This window comes from Sapajus apella, unplaced genomic scaffold (assembly GCF_009761245.1).
Source record: "Sapajus apella isolate SASKATOON/1434 unplaced genomic scaffold, GSC_monkey_1.0 scaffold20, whole genome shotgun sequence".
Classification (NCBI taxonomy): domain Eukaryota; kingdom Metazoa; phylum Chordata; class Mammalia; order Primates; family Cebidae; genus Sapajus; species Sapajus apella.
Window position 1 is genome coordinate 11,403,149 of NW_022436960.1, and position 16,886 is coordinate 11,420,034.

At 48.9% G+C, this 16,886-nt stretch overlaps 1 protein-coding gene across 2 annotated transcripts in view; it reads left to right on the forward strand.

Annotated features, from left to right (window-relative positions):
* Positions 1–16,886, forward strand: part of FBLN5 (fibulin 5) — an 80,453-nt gene that overhangs the window by 53,464 nt on the left and 10,103 nt on the right. For both annotated transcript variants that reach the window (XM_032287613.1, XM_032287612.1), the window contains exons 5-9: positions 253–375; positions 3,682–3,798; positions 7,698–7,817; positions 12,543–12,665; positions 14,131–14,257. In XM_032287613.1, the coding sequence (XP_032143504.1) occupies positions 253–375; positions 3,682–3,798; positions 7,698–7,817; positions 12,543–12,665; positions 14,131–14,257 (610 nt within the window). The remainder of the gene's footprint in view (positions 1–252; positions 376–3,681; positions 3,799–7,697; positions 7,818–12,542; positions 12,666–14,130; positions 14,258–16,886) is intronic.

The following is a 16,886-nucleotide window of genomic DNA, read 5'->3' on the forward strand; positions in this document are numbered from 1 at the left end:
TTGGCCATTTCTCTTTGTGGATTTCCCTTTATGGAGCTAGTCTGGTGAGCAGACTAGCTCAGCCGTCCCCCCATTACAGGTCAGTGTCTCCTAGAGGTGCCCATCAGGGAGGCGCTGCCACCTCCTTGGGTGTAACCTAGTGACATTAGCAACTGCCTCCCAGCCAAGACAAGCAAGCCACTGGCACCCCTGGTGGCTCCAGGGCTTTAGATGGATGTGGGTGACATTCTTTGGAATATGTCTGTGTTACAGATGTGGACGAGTGTGCAACAGATTCCCACCAGTGCAACCCTACCCAGATCTGCATCAACACTGAAGGCGGGTACACCTGCTCCTGCACCGATGGATACTGGCTACTGGAAGGCCAGTGCTTAGGTAACAGCTCTCTAGGGGGTCACAGGGACTCTTGGAAGTTAAGGGCTGCCAGGGGCATTGTGAGGTGTGGGCACAGCTGGCTGCCTAAGAGTAATAAGCTTTCCTTTGCCAGGGAGGGTGTGGGGGGTGGAAGGCTATTGAGCTCACATGTGTAGCCGCCTTTGAAAATCAACTGCCATCATCCCCATCTTGTCATCATTATAGTTTTTGAATGTATTTATTTTTGAGACCTAGTTTCACTCTGTTACCCAGGCAGGAGTGCAGTGGTGCAATTTTGGCTCACTACAACCTCTGCCTCCCAAGTTCAAGCGATTCTCTTGCTTCAGCCTCCTGAGTAGCTGGGATTATAGGCATGTACGACCATGCCAGGATAATTTTTGTATTTTTTGTACAAACGGTGTTTCACCATGTTGGCCAGGCTGGTCTTGAACTCCTGGGCTCAAGTCATCCGCCCACCTCAGCATCCCAAACTGCTGAGATTACAGGCGTGAGCCACCGTGCCTGGCCTCAAATGTATTTTTTAAGAGCTACAGTTTTGGATGTATTTTTTACGTTTGATTTTACCTAGACTTTCTTCCTGTCTTCACAAAGTTTACATCCAGGCCAGGAAGTGACAGAGGTGAGGATTATTTTGCTTTAGTTAGAAGTAATGCTAAGAGAAGGGAACGCTTTTGCTTAGTCACAAAAATGTGCGAAGTGTTGAATGTGGATCAGTAGATTCTGATCTTACATCAGTTCCTTCCAACACTCTGTCTTTGCCCTTCCCCCTGACCACCACACCCACCCAACCAGCTCTGGCCTTCCCTTTTACTCCTGAGGAGTCAGTCCTCACCAATTGAGAACTGCCTTTGCAGTTGGCATCTGCTGTCTGGTCTTTCTGTTTCTTTTTACTGGAAGGTTGTTTTCCTTTCTTCCCCTCTAGTTTTGGGTTTAGCCAAGTGAATGAATTTATAGCAAACTCTAGCTGTCACTTCAATTTCTAATTCTAGGGTGTGATTTCTATGCTATGTTTTCTAGAAAAGGCCCTGCCAGTTTAAATTCTCTTAGACACCATTCTGTTGCCTGAAAGTCCGTCCTGGAGGGGCTGAGAAACGGATCCAAACAAAATCATGGAAAGAAAGAAAAGCTACCTCTTTCCAAGTTTCTCTTGATTGAGGCTGAGTGGGTCTGCCCTGAAGCCCCGTCTGAAGCATCCTTGAGGCATGGATTGGCTTGCTTCTCCTTTCCAGGCCTGCACGTGGGCATTTGTGACTATGATCGTCGCTGTGCATTCAAACTAACCTCTGCTATAATGGAAAATTTGATGCTACTTATTTGAACATAAGCAGATCAGTGAGAGAGACTTATTTGTACAGGAACTTAATATGTCAAATTTCAGAGCTGGAAAGGATGTTGGATATTATGTCATCCAACTTTTATAGCATCGGAGACTGAGACTCAAAGAGAAGGAACATTTTAGACAAAGTTAAAGTGAGTTGCTTCTAACGTCTGAGTCTCCTGCGTCTCAGTCTAGTTATTTTTCCCACCGCAAGGGGCGCTCGAGTGGCAGGGAAGACCAAGATGTACCAGCCCTGTTCCAGAGACCTTAGAGCCAGGAAACCCTCACATGTGAGGGGTGCCGGCAACTCGGACATTCCGCCACCTGGGAGGGTTGTTCTCTTCCTGGGAGCACGGAGCTTTAGAGGGATGCTCATGGAAGCCTGGCATGGTACCATGTGGCCCAGCCACTCACATTCACATCTGAAGGGAAGACCTCTCCTAATCATGGCCAAACTCCTGCCCTCCGCTGGCTAAACTCGCCTTTCCCTTTCAAAGTGCAAGTTCCATAGCCACATACTGTCTGTTCTGTGTACCAGTGGAGATGCTACTTTTGCAGAAAAATGAGGGGTGGGGGCTGCCTTTTCTCCAAGGTACCCCTAGCGAAAGGTACCCTCTCCAACCCCTGCTGCCTGCCTAGTGTTGGTGATGTGCCCAATTGCATTCTGGGAAGAAGTCAGGGCCAGCCACTATACAGCCAATGGTCCTTCTTTGCAGGGGCTGCCCTGCACTCAGGGGCGGTGCGATGGGCCAGGTTAGAAGTAGCTGGGACTCAGAGACAAAACAGAATCACAGGACAGGGCATGGAATCTGAGAAGGGCTGAACAATAGGTAAGGGATCGAGATGGGTCCGGGAGATGGAGTCCTTCCTGGCAGTAGGTAGAAACCAGGTACAAGGACTGAGACTCTAAGCTGGCTTCCAGAATCCTGGATGGTCCCTGGTTCCAAAGGAACGCAGGGATCAGAGAGGGAATCTGGTTAGATTGGGGGAGGTGGGAATAAGGACCAGTTCCAGCTACAGTCAGATTGACTGGTCACAGCAGGAGCCTGTACTGATGCCATCTCAGACTCTGCCAGGAGGCTGGTGATTTCATTCACTGTCCTTACCCCATAGGAATGAATTCTCCAGCCCATCATCACGTCAGCTTGGGGTGTTGAGAAGTGCTTTCCCAATGACATCAGGCTCCCCATTGATGGATACATGTTACAGGGAGGTCACATTGCCCAGCTCTGCTCAAAGGATCCGTTCACCCACAGTGCCGCCACTTTCCCTGGCAAGGCCAGCTGTGGCTTGGAAGAGGTGTGTTTATCCAGAGTTTTATGTTCACTCTGGTGCAAGTAGGAGATCCAGGGTGAACTCCAGTGTCCTCATGTTACTGGATTCATGGGTCTCCAGACTGTCATGCTGTCCAGCTCGTCCCGTCCTAACTGGCTCTTATTCCTGACAGCTGGACATATTCACTGTTCATGTTGCTGGCAAGGAGCCTACTGGGGTGATGCTATGGATTCTTCTTACGTGTTAAGCTGACTGGTCCCTTCCCAAGGCAGTGGAACCTCTATATGGAATCTTTGAGTTGAATCTTAACATTGAATAAATCTTTAGAGTCAAATCTTAGAGCTGGATAAAACTGGAGAGCCCATCTTGGATAAACCTTAGTACTGAATCTTAGAGCTGGGTAAAATTGGAGAGCCCATCTTGCCCAACATCCCACTCAAAGCAGAAATTTCTTCTGCAACTTTTAGGATAGGTTCAGGTATTTATGGGACTGAGATGGGTCGAGGAGGAGAAAGATTGTGGGGCGATTGAGCCTTGTAGTCAAGACAGCATCCCCATCCGTGACACTCAGCAGGCACTGTCTTGGTGCTTGTTCTCCTTTGCTTCTCTTCAAGATCCTGTTTGGGAAGAGCTGGGCAATCATGCCACACTAGTGGTGGCATCAGTGAGTGGGAAGGAGACTTGTCTCACTTTGCTTGCATTTCTGTTTCCAGATATTGATGAATGTCGCTATGGTTACTGCCAGCAGCTCTGTGCGAATGTTCCTGGATCCTACTCTTGTACATGCAACCCTGGTTTTACCCTCAATGAGGATGGAAGGTCTTGCCAAGGTATGTGATGTGCGTGATAACTTGGACACGACGTGAGACACTAGATGTGGTCTTTTTCAGCGCCTGGCGGCTGACGTTTGTGGGAAACACTGCTGCTAAAGTGTATTCCCATCCCTAGTCACTGCCTGCCCATCCCCGTTGCTACAGAAACCCGAGACCTGAACCTCGCTCTGTGAAACATCTCAAAAAATGCTCTGAATATGGCTGAGGGTAGGACCCCAATCACGGACCGGCTGGGAGTGGACAGTTTCATGGTTTCGCTTCTTTTCTGTGTCTGCTATCCAGAGGTAGCCTGCTGGCTTTCTTGCCTGATCAGAAATTTCGTTGCATGTCCTATAGCCTAAGTTCAGTTCCTGAGGCCTGAGGAGGGTTGCTCAGGGTCCCTGCCCCTCCATGAATCATAAAATAAACACATCCACGCCATGCAGGGGTTTCGTGGGCAATTCTGAGGCTTCTTGTTGTGCTTTTCCCTCCGACCTGTGCCAGGATGCCCTGTGCCTTAGTGAAGGGTCTGGTGCTGGTGGTATCGTCCTCTGCTACTCAGCGTGCCCCCACAAAACCAGACTGAAACAAAGGCATTTTCTGGTTTTCATATGATCACTTGAAATACTGATAAGTAAGAAAAACAAGTTGCATGCCTATCGTGGTTTCCATCTGAAGGTTTCTGCTGCTCAGGAAGTGAATGAGGGACTTAAGACCCAAGGAATTAGTGCAAATCCTGCTTCGGCCCCCAGCTTCCCCCTCAACTCCCAGCTCCCAGCCCAGGCCCCCAGCCCCTGGCAGCTGCATGGCCCAGGTTGGAGGCAGTGCCGGAGACGCAGAATGAGGTCTTTGTCTGGAGACCTCAGGTTTTGCGGGGCCCATTTCCTTGTTTCATTCACCCTTGGAGTTCTGGCTGGCAGCCTCCTGGCCAGCAGAGTTGGAAGATATTATGTCTCCGTTCGTTTAATTATATCTAAATTGTCGGTAAACAGGAAGGCATCAGTGTTAAAGAGTTTGATCCTGGATTCTAAGTCTCTCCTCCAAAGCTGGTTCTGCTAATTGTTCCAAGAAGTCTGGACTGTGTTCCTCACGCCAAAAGAGGTCATTTTCTTCTGAGAGTAGACGCCAGGCCGGGAGGTTGAGGAGGCAGATAAACAAGGGCCCTTCCTTCCACTGGAGCGGGAGCGGGCGCCTGGCTCCCTTGCTGCTGTGATAAGCGGCTTAGGGCAGACGCAGGCTTTTCTGTGCCAAGGCCTGGGATTGAAGGTGGCAGTCACAGGCTGGCACAGTGTACCCAGTACCTCCTGAGGCATAGCCATGCCCAGCAGAGCCAAAAGGCACCTGTGTCCTTCAGGCCTCTGAGGGACAGGTGTGTGACAAAGAGCAGATAATACACCTCGCAGTGCCAAGTCCACAGCGTAATAAAGCAGTAGGCCGGGCACCCAGGCCTGGGTACGGGCACTCAGCCACTGGGATGTTGCATCAGCAGGGCCCATGGGCAGCACAGGTTGTCACATGCTCCAGTGAGCTTTCGCAGTCCTGACTCTTTGTGTGTGGAAGAGTGCTTTGCACGCTCAGAGCATTGTCATGTCTGTTCATTTCACTGAACTTCAATAATAATTAGCCTCGTGAGGTCGGCAGGCAGGTGTCTGTGGCTCTGCTTCACAGAGGGGGACATCAAGCTCAAAAAGCTTCAGCAGCTTGGCCAAGGTCGTGCGGCCAAGTGGTGGCAGAGTTCAGAGTAAAACCAGGAGCCCAGACTTCCTGTCCAGCGGGTCAGAGTGGGGCCCTGTGTGCCCTCAGTGGATTCAGAAGGGCATCTGGAAAGGGCTGGCAGGAAAGGGCAGCGAGAACCCTGGGGCGGGGGGCAGAATCATTGTGATTGCCCTGCTCTTTAGAAGAAGCTGAGCGCTGTGAGAGGGTGGGATGAGCTCATTTATGTCTGAGTGGCTAGCCCCTGGCCAGAGGCTGAGGCCACCAGCCCTAACACTTGCCAGCACCGTCCTGTCTGAACTTAGACTCAGTGGCTTAGCACAGTGGACATTTTCCTGCACCCCTCCCCCTAGCCCCAACCTCCCACTGGCACTGGTGGGGGCTGGTATCTTGCTAGACCCTCTCTCTGCAGCTGTTCATTTATTTATCTGTTTTCTCCCTGAGATCTCCAAAGATGCCAGGAAGCAGGAGCTTTGTGGGCATGGGATTAGTGCCCCCCCGCCCCACCTTTAAGAAAAGCCTCTCAAGCTGCTCACTGTGAAGGCTTTTAGTTCTGAAAACACGGACATCTCTTTCAGAGGCCCAAGAGGTTCACCTGGGCTTTGGAAGAGGATGGAAAATCTCTCAGCTGGAACTTTGGCCGTTGGCGTGTGGAGCATTGTGGGATGGCGCTTACAGTGGGTCAGCCAATGCCAGTGGGAAAGGGGCTCCTCCCCGCTCCCCCCACCATGAGCTGTGCAGCATGAACCTTGGGTATTGTGGAAAGACCCCTGACTCATGTTCCAGATCCCACTGTGTCCTTGTTAGCTGGTGGGCTTGGGTACAAGTCTCTCAGTCTCCAAAAACAATTTATATGTATGTATATGTGTGTGTGTGTGTGTGTGTGTGTGTGTGTGTATATTTTTTTGAGACAGAGTCTTGCTCTGTCAACCAGGCTGGAGTGCAGTGGCATGATCTCAGCTCACTGCAACCTCTGCCTCTGGGGTTCAAGCAATTCTCCTGTCTCAGCGTCCTAAGTGGCTGGGATTACAGTTGCCTGCCACCATGCCTGGCTAATTTCTTTTTCATTTTTTTAGTAGAGACGGGGCTTTACCATGTTGGTGAGGCTGGTCTTGAACGCCTGACCTCAGGTAATCCACCTGCCTTAGCCTCCCAAAGTGCTGGGATTATAGGTGTGAGTCACCACACACAGCATGTAATTTTTTTTTTTTTTTTTTTTTTTTTTGAGGCAAGGGCTCACTCTGTCACCCAGGCTGGAGTATAGTTACACGATCTCAGCTCACTGTAGCCTCAATCTCCCAGGCTCAAGTGATTCTCCCTCCTTAGCCTCCTGGGTAGCTGAGATCACAGATGTGTGCCACATCATCTGGCTAATTTTTAAATTTTCTGTAGAGTTGGGGTCCACTGTGTTGCCCAGGCCGGCCTCAAACTCCTGGGCTCAAGCGATCCGCCTGCCTCAGCCTCTCAAAGTGATGGGATTATAGGTATGAGCCACTGTGCCTGATTGTTCAATAATGCTTAAACAACCTATTGATGCATAACCAGTGTCTAATAAATTGCACCATGATTTTATTAATTTTGACATATGTGTACTCACATGAAACGACCACCACCACACTCAAGATAATGGATTTCCCATTACTCCTTGTGTCCCTTGATGTTCTTCTCTTTAACCTACTTAACCTCTAAAGTGGGGCAGTGGTCCTCGTTGTAAGGAAAAGTGAGTGTGAGATCCTTTCCTAATGAGCAAAGTTATTTATGCATAATAAATATATTATTAGAATCATCATGGTTATTTGTTAATCTGAAATTTCCAAGTCAATAAGGATGAGGGGAGCTCACTGACAATACAACTGGTGATGAAAAGGAGCAGGTATGGCCTGGAAGTTCCTGACGGGGAGCCTTGGGGTATGGACTTACTAGCAGGTGTATACGTATATATGTTTATATCATGTGTATGCATATGGTTTCCACCTTGCCTAACTTTTGACCCCAGAAGGGACATGGGGATGGAGGCCCCAGTCCTTAAGTGAACACTTTGGGGTCTGAGATCATGACCCCAAAGGTCCTGGATGGAGAGCCTCAGTACCTGCCACTCTGGACTCCTGGTGGTGGTGGATTTCACTGCTGGTACATTTTTCTGCCTAGTTATTGTGGCTGTTCTCTTGGAAAGACAGTCAGCGATGTGCCTTGGCTTTCCACAGATGTGAACGAGTGTGCAACTGAGAACCCCTGCGTGCAAACCTGCGTCAACACCTATGGCTCTTTCATCTGCCGCTGTGACCCCGGATATGAACTTGAGGAAGATGGTGTTCATTGCAGTGGTAATGGGCTTTGGCTTTGGAAACTTCCACCTGTACTTGGGACATGGGGAGGGGTTGGGGGTTGAAGGGCAAGGGCTTCCTTTATGGGTGTTTCCTCTCATTTCCTGGACACATGTCCAGTCTGGGACATCCTCGAGGGCAGTGGGGTCACAATCACACAGAACAGATGAGTCACTTCCCGAAAGGTGAGGTGTCATCTGACCTTAATGCAAAAATCAATGGAGCTACCTTCTAGGACTGAGGTGGGTTTGACGGGGGAGAGGACTCACTCAGTTTGGCATGTTGGTTTGAGAGCTGTTTGTCCGCACCCAGCATCGGCTCCGGTCTTGGGGATAGCACAGAAAGTACCTACAGAGGGCAGTGACCCAGGTATAATAGTATATCTCATTGGGTAGGGTTGGGGGGAACATTGAATGAATGAGATCATGTATGGAAGCACACATACTTTGTGAACTTCTGAAACCTCTACAAATAATCAGTGCCTCGCTCCAGGCCTGGCACCCAGGGAGCATGCAAAAAAAAAAAAAAAAAAAAAAAAAAATGTTCTCGAATCAATGGATAAATGATTGAATGTTGAATGAATGAAATCATAATAATTTGTTGTGAGAACATAGATGTGATGGCTTAGTTGACCTTTTATAAATTCCTTCCAAGCCCAAGGGACTGTGATTCTTTGCCCCTGCTAGTTTTTGGACTCTGTTATAATTTTCTTATTAACTCCGTCTTTTTTTCCCCAGAAAGTTAAATTTTGTTTTCTTAGTTAGCAAAAGATTACTCGATTGTAAACTCCTTGAAAATAGGGACCACCTCTTACTCATATTTATCTTTGTAGCATGCCACATAGGACCATGTACAACTCCTTTTCTTTCTCTTTCTTTCCTTTTCTTTCCTTGTTTTTTGTAAAGGTTGAATTAAAGTACACTCCATTCCATCCACTTTCGGCATCCTCAGCAGCTGTGAATTAGCAAAGTCTAGATTAATAATGCTTCACTGTGCTTCTCAAAATAAGTGGGCCATATACTAGGGTGTGAAAATCTTTTTGTCCTGCAGAATGGAAAGTTTCCTAATCCAGATTTTATTGTAACAGGAACTGACCCAGGTTATGAATGGAACTTGTGTGATAGTCTCATTGGCGACTGAAGTGTTCTAGGGACCCAGTTCCCTGAAACAAATGAACACCCCTCCCTAGGGCCAGGACTGTCAGAGCCACAAGCAGGCAGTTACAGAGAGCCTTGGACTGATTCAATCTAAGGCCTAGAAACAGAAATAAAACACCCTCAGGCATGAAAAGCCACTTTCTTCCTAGATTTCAGTTTCTTCCGTGGCACTCCTTGGGGAATTGGGGCCAAGGAACTAAGAAGTGTGGAAAATCTAACATTATGTGGTAAGATTATTTGTTTCTCCAGAATGTTCGTTAATCCACAGATTTTTTTTTTCTTTTTTTTTTTTTTGTGATGGAATCTAGCTCCGTTGCCCAGGCTGGAGTACAGTGGTGCAATCTCAGCTCACTGCAACATCCGCCTTCTGGTTCTCCTGCCTCAGCCTGCCGAGTAGGTAGGATTATAGGCACCTGCCACCACGCCCAGCTAATTTTTATATTTTTAGTAGAGATAAGGTCTCACTGTGTTGGCCAGGCTGGTCTCAAACTCCTGACCTCATGATCCGCCTGCCTTGGCCTCCCCAAGTGCTGGGATTACAAATGTGAGCCACCACGCTTGGCCAATCCACAAATGTTTGTTGCCCCACTGCACAGGCCATGTGGTAGAGTGACTCTGGAGCTAGATGGAGCCAAGTTCAAATCCTGGCTCTACCATTTACAGTACTGTTTTTCTTGACCAAGTTACTCCATGAGTCTCAGTGTCATCCTTTGTTTAAAAATCAACCAGCCAAATGACCAACCAACCACCCTCATAGAGTGGTCAAAAATTAAATAAGTTGGCACAGCCCTGAGGGTGGCCCAGCTCCAGGCTGGTTCCAGGCTGGCTGAAAGCTGCTGTTTCCCATGTCCCAGGGAGGATGGATCCAAAGTAGATGGGGCACAGAGAGACAAATATTCCTGGCCACCCCACACTGCTCTGGAGTTTTCTCTTTCAAGGAGGTTTTTTTTGGACACAGTGGAGTTTTTTTGTTTGTTTGTTCGTTTTGTCTTGCTTTTGAGACAGAGTCTTGCTCTGTCACCCAGGCTATAGTGCAGTGGCACGATCTGAGCTCACAGCATCCTCCACTGCCCGGGTTCAAGCAATTCCCCTGCCTCAGCCTCCTAAGCAGCTGGGACTACAGGCGCGTGCCACCACACCCAGCTAATTATTTTGTATTTTAGTAGAGATGGGGTTTTACCATGTTGGCTAGGATGGTCTCCATCTCCTTGACCTCGTGATGCGCCCACCTCAGCCTCCCAAAGTGCTGAGATTACAGGCAAGAGCCACCACCCACGCCCAGCGGACACAGTGGAGTTTTAGCCATTATATGTTAATTTATCTTCCCTAAGTGTAGGTGTAAGAGACTTTTGGCTTCTTGAGAAGTTTGCATCCATGCTGATTTGGCAAAGATCTTCAGTTGACTCATTTTACCCCAAGTGGCCAACTTGTCTTCCATGTTCTCCATGATGCATGCTGTCCTAAAGACTTGGCATGACCCTGGGATATGCAGGCTTTCTAGAGAAGACTGGCACAGGATAACTGTGATGGAGAGAGTCCGTTCCCTGTGTCTTCCTACTTAACCCCTTTCTGCACTTCTCCATTTCCCCCAGGCACTGGTATCCTCACTGTGTTATCACAACTGGGGTGGCCCCTCTGTGTAGCCCCAGACCCCTCCTAACCTTGTCTCTCAGGGATTTGCTAAACTGAGCTGTTCCTGGAAACCATGGTGGGTTCTCAAGTGGAGGAGTCAAAGTGGCCTAATACGCACTCCCTGCCAGAAACTGGGCTTGTATTTCAGCTTTCCAGTGGAGGGTGGAGACACAGCCCAAGCGAAGTCTGGGAGTTACAGACCCAAAGATCAACCGAGAAGGGTCTGTTACAGCCCTCCCTGCCCAGTGGGAGTGGGTGCTACGCTCTCCATCTGCGCTGGAGCTAACCCTGCTTGGGCGATTGCCCGAACCTCAGGGCTCCCGAGCGCCACTGAGCTCCCAGGACAGTTACTCAGGGACACATTACAGCATTATGTTTCCAAGTGTGTAGGATCCAGAGGCTGGGTTCAAGTCCCAGCGTTCCTCCTTACTTGTTATCTGTGAACTTGGCCAAGTCACCTAACCTCTGTGAGCCTCAGTTTTTCTTCTGTAAAACATGGAGTGTAACAGTGCCTCCTTCATGGGGTTGAGGTGAGAATGCAGTAAGAGGAGGCATGTAAAGCATTTAACCCAGTGCTTGGCACATAGGGAGCCCCAGGGATCCACAGACATCACCACTACTCTGTTGAAAGTATAAATGGAATCTATGAACTTGGAAATAAAATAGGACACTCAGTTATGATGGGCTGGAGCCAGAGACCCAGGGCCCTGCAAGGCTGGGGAAAGTGGGGACGCATGGCCGAAGCAGGTATTACCTGAGCACATTTTACTTTTCAAATCAGCATCCGAATTCTGCTGGCTGATAACCCATCACCTGAGGACCACTGAGAGAGACGGGAAGGAGGTTTTCCTTCTAGGATGCGAGAGGCATGAGGCGTGTAACACCCGGAATTATCTGATGGTGGAGAGGCAGCTTCTTTTGCGTTGACACCCTCTCTGGGTGACTCCAGCCGCCAGTGGTCTGTGAGTGAGAGAGTAATCCGAGGACATGTCACATGGGGAAACTAGTGAAAGCAAGTTTTTGGGAAACAACAAATGCAAGAAAAACATGTTTTCTTTGGCATGCTTATCGGAGGAGGTTCAAACAGGCACTCTGTTGCCAAACTGTGTGTGTGATGAAGAGTTGGCTTTTCTGGAACGTCTGCTTCTGCATCAACTGCCATAGCCCATGCAGATGAGTTGTAAATCACATGGACAGGGGCTCCCCCTCCACAACAGGCTGGCGGGAAGCGGCTGCTTCCCTTGTCCCAGGGAGGATCCGAGGTAGGCGGGCCACAAAGAGAAAAATATCCCTGCCCATCCCTCACCACTCCAGAGTTTTCTCTTTCAAGCAGTTTTTTTTTTTTTTTTTTTTTTTTTTACACAGTGAAGTTTTAGTGTAATTAAAACCTGGCCTTCTGGATATGTCCCTTTTAATTGTGACTTTAGGAACAATATTGTTCCTGAAGTTGGGGGAAAGGGGTGATTGGAGGGGAGTTGAGACTGTGAAAGTTGCCCCTTTAGAAGACCCTCTAGGGTCAAGGAATGTTTTCTGGGTCTCGGGGAACCCCCCAGAAAAACCCCAGTGGGCAAAGTAACCTCAGCCCCTTGGGCAGGTCAGAGGTGGAGGGTGGATTCCCCTACATGGTGAAAGAAGCTTGTAACGAGTGGAAGGTTCAGTGAGGGGCAGACAATGTGGGAAACTTGATGTAGGTGGATTTCAGCTCCATGTAGGAAAGAATTTTCTGACAATTAGAGCTGTCCAAATGTCAGTGGGGGTCCTCAGTAGGTAGTGAGCTCCCCATCACTAGAAGTATTCAAGAAGTGAATTGACAGCTTCTTGGCAGTAAAGCCATCATATGTATGAAGACACTGTGGGAGTTGGAGTTGATGATCACTAAGCTCCCATCCCCATGTAGACTGTGATTATAAACAGCAGGTATAACTTGTCACCCCAGATATGGACGAGTGCAGCTTCTCTGAGTTCCTCTGCCAACATGAATGTGTGAACCAGCCCGGCACGTACTTCTGCTCCTGCCCTTCAGGCTACATCCTGCTGGATGACAACCGAAGCTGCCAGGGTAAGGCTGTCCGGAGGGGCCTGGCTGGGGTATGTGAGGTGGAGCTGATTCAAGGGGTCATCTGGTTGTCCTCAGCTGGGGAATCGTGTGCAGCTCTGGGAAGGTGGTAGGGGTGGGGATGTGAGCAGGTGCTCGTGGCTCCCAGAGTGGCAGCTCTGGGCAGGATGCCTGGCCTGATATCTTCCCTCCCTGTGACCCATCCTTTGGCCAGGATCTGGGCCACTTAAACTTCTGTAATGAACTCTGCAGATGCAGACGGCAGCCTCTAAGCATGGCTTCCTGCCTTCCCAGGCAGATATCTGAGGCTGCTCTGAGAACTGCTCCAGATATAAGCAGGACTTTTGTGGCCTGGCCAGAGCCCGCGCTTTCTGATGTGGCTTGGAGGGCAGTTTGGTCAGCCTTTCTCCAGATGATCTCCTAGAGCAGGGTTGCCAGGGAGACCTCATGCACCTGACTGCTCTGTTCCTGGAAGAGTTGGGGCCCCAGACTATAAAAGGGGTGGGTCTTCTCCTGTTTGCCTGCTTGGCCTGGCTTCCGGCCCCATGCTCCACCCACTGAGGGGTCATTGCAGAAGCGACTGACCCATTCTCAGCCTCATCGAACCTGCCTCATCCGATGGCCAAGCAGGAATTCTCCCTAGTGGTGCCAGGCAATAGAAACATCATGTGAGCTACAGATGCGAGCCATCTATGTAACTTTACATTTCCTAGTAGCCACATTAAAAGAAGGAAAAAAAAGGGTAAAATTACTTCTACTACTATATTTTCTTTTCTTTTTTGAGACAAGTCTTGCTCTGTCACCCAGGCTGGAGTGCAGTGGCATGATCTCAGCTCACTGCAGCCTCGGCCTCCTGGGTTCAAGTGATTCTCCTGCCTCAGCCTCCCGAGTAGCTGGGACTACAGGCACATGCCACCATGCCCAGCTGATTTTTGTATTTTTAGTAGAGACAGGGTTTTACTATGTTGGCCAGGCTGGTCTCAAACTCCTGTTTTTACTACTATATTTTCTTTAATGCAGTATATCTAAAATATTATTTCAGCATGTATTCAATATGAAAAGTATTGATTAGATCTTTTATGTTCTTTTTAAAAATTTAATATATATGTATTTTTTTTAAATTAAGAGACAGGGTCTAGCTTTGTTGCTCAGGCTGGTCTTGAACTCCTGGCTTCAAGCGATCCTCCTGCCTCAGCCTCCCAATGTCCTGGGATTATAGGCGTGAGCCACCATGCCTGGCCCACATTATTTTTTGGTACAAAGTCATCAAAATTTGGTGTGTAGTTTCCACTTACAGCACATTTCAATTTGGATCAGCCACATTCCAAGTAGTCAATAGCCACATACGGCCTGTCGCTGCCACATTGGATAGTACAGCTCTGTAGTAAAACCCAGCCTACCCTATTCCCACACATCTGGCCTGGCCAATAATGCCTTGACCCCGCTTCTTGTCTACCTTGCATTTCAGACATCAATGAATGTGAGCACAGAAACCACACGTGCAACCTGCAGCAGACTTGCTACAATTTACAAGGGGGCTTCAAATGCATTGACCCCATCCGCTGTGAGGAGCCTTATCTGAGGATCAGCGATAAGTAAGTCCTGGCTTCCCCTGGGGGATTAGAAACCTGATGAGGGCCTGGCTCAGGAGACCAGCAGTGTGGTGTGAAAGAGAGTGCCACAGCCAGGAAGGCAGCGGACCTGGCCTACTACCTATGCCATGTGCGCGCACGTGTGTGTGTGTGTGTACACTCATGCACATGCACATGTGTGTGTAGAATAGATCAGAGTAGAATAGATGGAACAGACTGGAATAGAAGGTATCAGAGTACATTGCGCTCCGCAATGTCAGTATTGTTTTTGGTAACGTCTCTTTCAGTTATGTGTGCTACTGGTTTGCAGTGCAAAATGTGTTGCTTACTGTGGGTTGTGAAAAAGCTTGCAAAACATTCTATTACAAGTTATGAGATCTGAAACACATTCCTACATACCAGAAAGAACTACTGTTCAAAATGTTTGACCACACACATAGTAAGAAACACACACAAGGCTGGACGCGGTGGCTCACGCCTGTAATCCCAGCAGTTTGGGAGGCTGAGGCGGGTGGCTCACCTGAGGTCTGGAGTTGGAGACCAGCCTGGCCAACATGGTGAAACCCTGTCTCTACTAAAAATACAAAAAAATTAGCGGAGTGTGGTAGCACACACCTGTAGTCCCAGCTACTAAGGAGGCTGAGGCATGAGAATCAGTTGAACCTGGGAGGAGGAGTTTACAGTGAGCTGAGATTGTGCCACTGCACTCCATCCTGGGTGACAGAGTAAGACTCTGTCTCAAAACGCGCGCGCGCGCGCACACACACACACACACACACACACACACTGCTGTCTATCACTCCCCCACTCATGCCAGAGCTATGCAAGATTCTCTACAAAGCTAACCAAGCCGAAGAGTTGAGAGTCAGGGTTCTAGAATCTCCTCTTCCCTCTAATGACTTTGTTCTGGATACACGGGGTCATTTAGAGCTCGGCTCCTAAACGTAACATGCACAGGACTCACCTGGGGATCTCGGAGTGCTGATTCAGTGGGTTTGGGGTGGGGCCCAAGAGTCTGCCTTTCTGGCAAGCTCCCAGGTGAAATGAATGCTTCCAGTCTCCCTGGACTGCTCTGTGAGTATTGAGGTGCTGGAGAGTTCTCTAGTTTGCTCTAATCAAGTTTCTGACGTCATCTTGGTCAACATTTTACTAAATCACCAGATGGCAAATATTAGAGTTGAGGAGACAATTAAAGTGAAGATAACTTCCAAAAGGTGAATCAGTAGGACAGTGGCTTTCTGCTCCTGGCATGCTAGGAGTTCGTCTTCCTTCTCTTTTATCCCTTGTTTAACCATCTCAGTTCCTCTGTGGCCTCCTCTCTTCCAAATGTTCACACATTGACTTCCCTTGAGCACACCAAACCCCCGCATGGGAGACAGAAGTATGACTCAGACACACCATCCTGCCATTTTGGATACAGCCTCTCAGAGAGGAATTTGTGGCTTACCAGTGGTTCCCACTTTGATCAAAAATTGGCAAAAGAAAGGACAGTGCTGGGACAGGTGGGTGCTTTAGAGACATCTTCACTCATTACTGAGAGCTATGCTTCTAAGCAACCCTTTAGAACAGGGCTTTTGGTCCCCTGATTCAAGGGCTGTTTGTGGCAGAGCAGAGCTCCAGGCTGCTCTTCCCAGCTTCTATTCCTGGTTCTCTCTGGGTTTTTCCAGGCCACCCCATCTGTGGCTGGGGAGCTGACCCATTTCAGCTCACAGCACTGAGCTGGTGTTACTGGTGGAGTCTCTGGCATGACGCTGAAAATGCCCCGTGACTCCCTCGCTCCAGGCTCTGTTCCAGTCGGACTCCGGCAGCCCCTTCCAGCTCCTTGTCCAGTTCAGGTGTCCTGTGCTCCTGCCAGCCTGAGCAGGACTTGCTCATGCCTTCACGTGTGCCCTGGAATGGCCAGCCTCCCTGCTTGTGTGCACATCCTTCCGGCCATATGGAAGGCATTCCTTTCATCTCCATGTAGCCAGAGCTGCCCCGTCTTTCAGATATCAGCTCAGATACCACCGCTCCCAGCTGTTTGTGTGGGCTCAGCGCAATAGAGAATGTACAAGGATCCTCAAGACCTATTTATCTAATTTCTTACTTTAAAAAATTCTTTCTTTTTTTTTCTGTTTTGTGTTTGAGGCAGGGTCTTGCCCTGTTGCCCAGGCTGGAGTGCAGTGGTGCCATCACTGTAGCCTCGACCTCCCGGGCTCAAGTGATCCTTCTGCTTTAGTGTACAAAGGAGCTGGGACCACAGGCGTGCACCACTATGCAAGGCTAATTTTTGTATTTTTTGTAGAAATGGGGTTTCTCCGTGTTGACCAGGCTTGTCTCACTCCTGGGCTCAAGCAATCCACCCACCTCAGCCTCCCAAAGTGAAGTTTTTAAAATGAGTGTCTATGGCTGAAGAAGTGAAGGGCCGTGTGGCCAGTGGTGTATTTGGCCTGCATGGCTAATGTAAAATACCTTGGAGAATGTTCTAATGTTCTGAAAACCAGAGATCTAAGGTCTATATTCTATCTAGTAGCCCGAACATCTGATGAGTGAGAAGAGGCCATTCTCTAGGAAACAGAGCTCGCCTACATGCTGGAGAGTTTTTAGACTCAAGCCAGAAGCAGAGACATTCTACAGTTACGCCATTTGGATG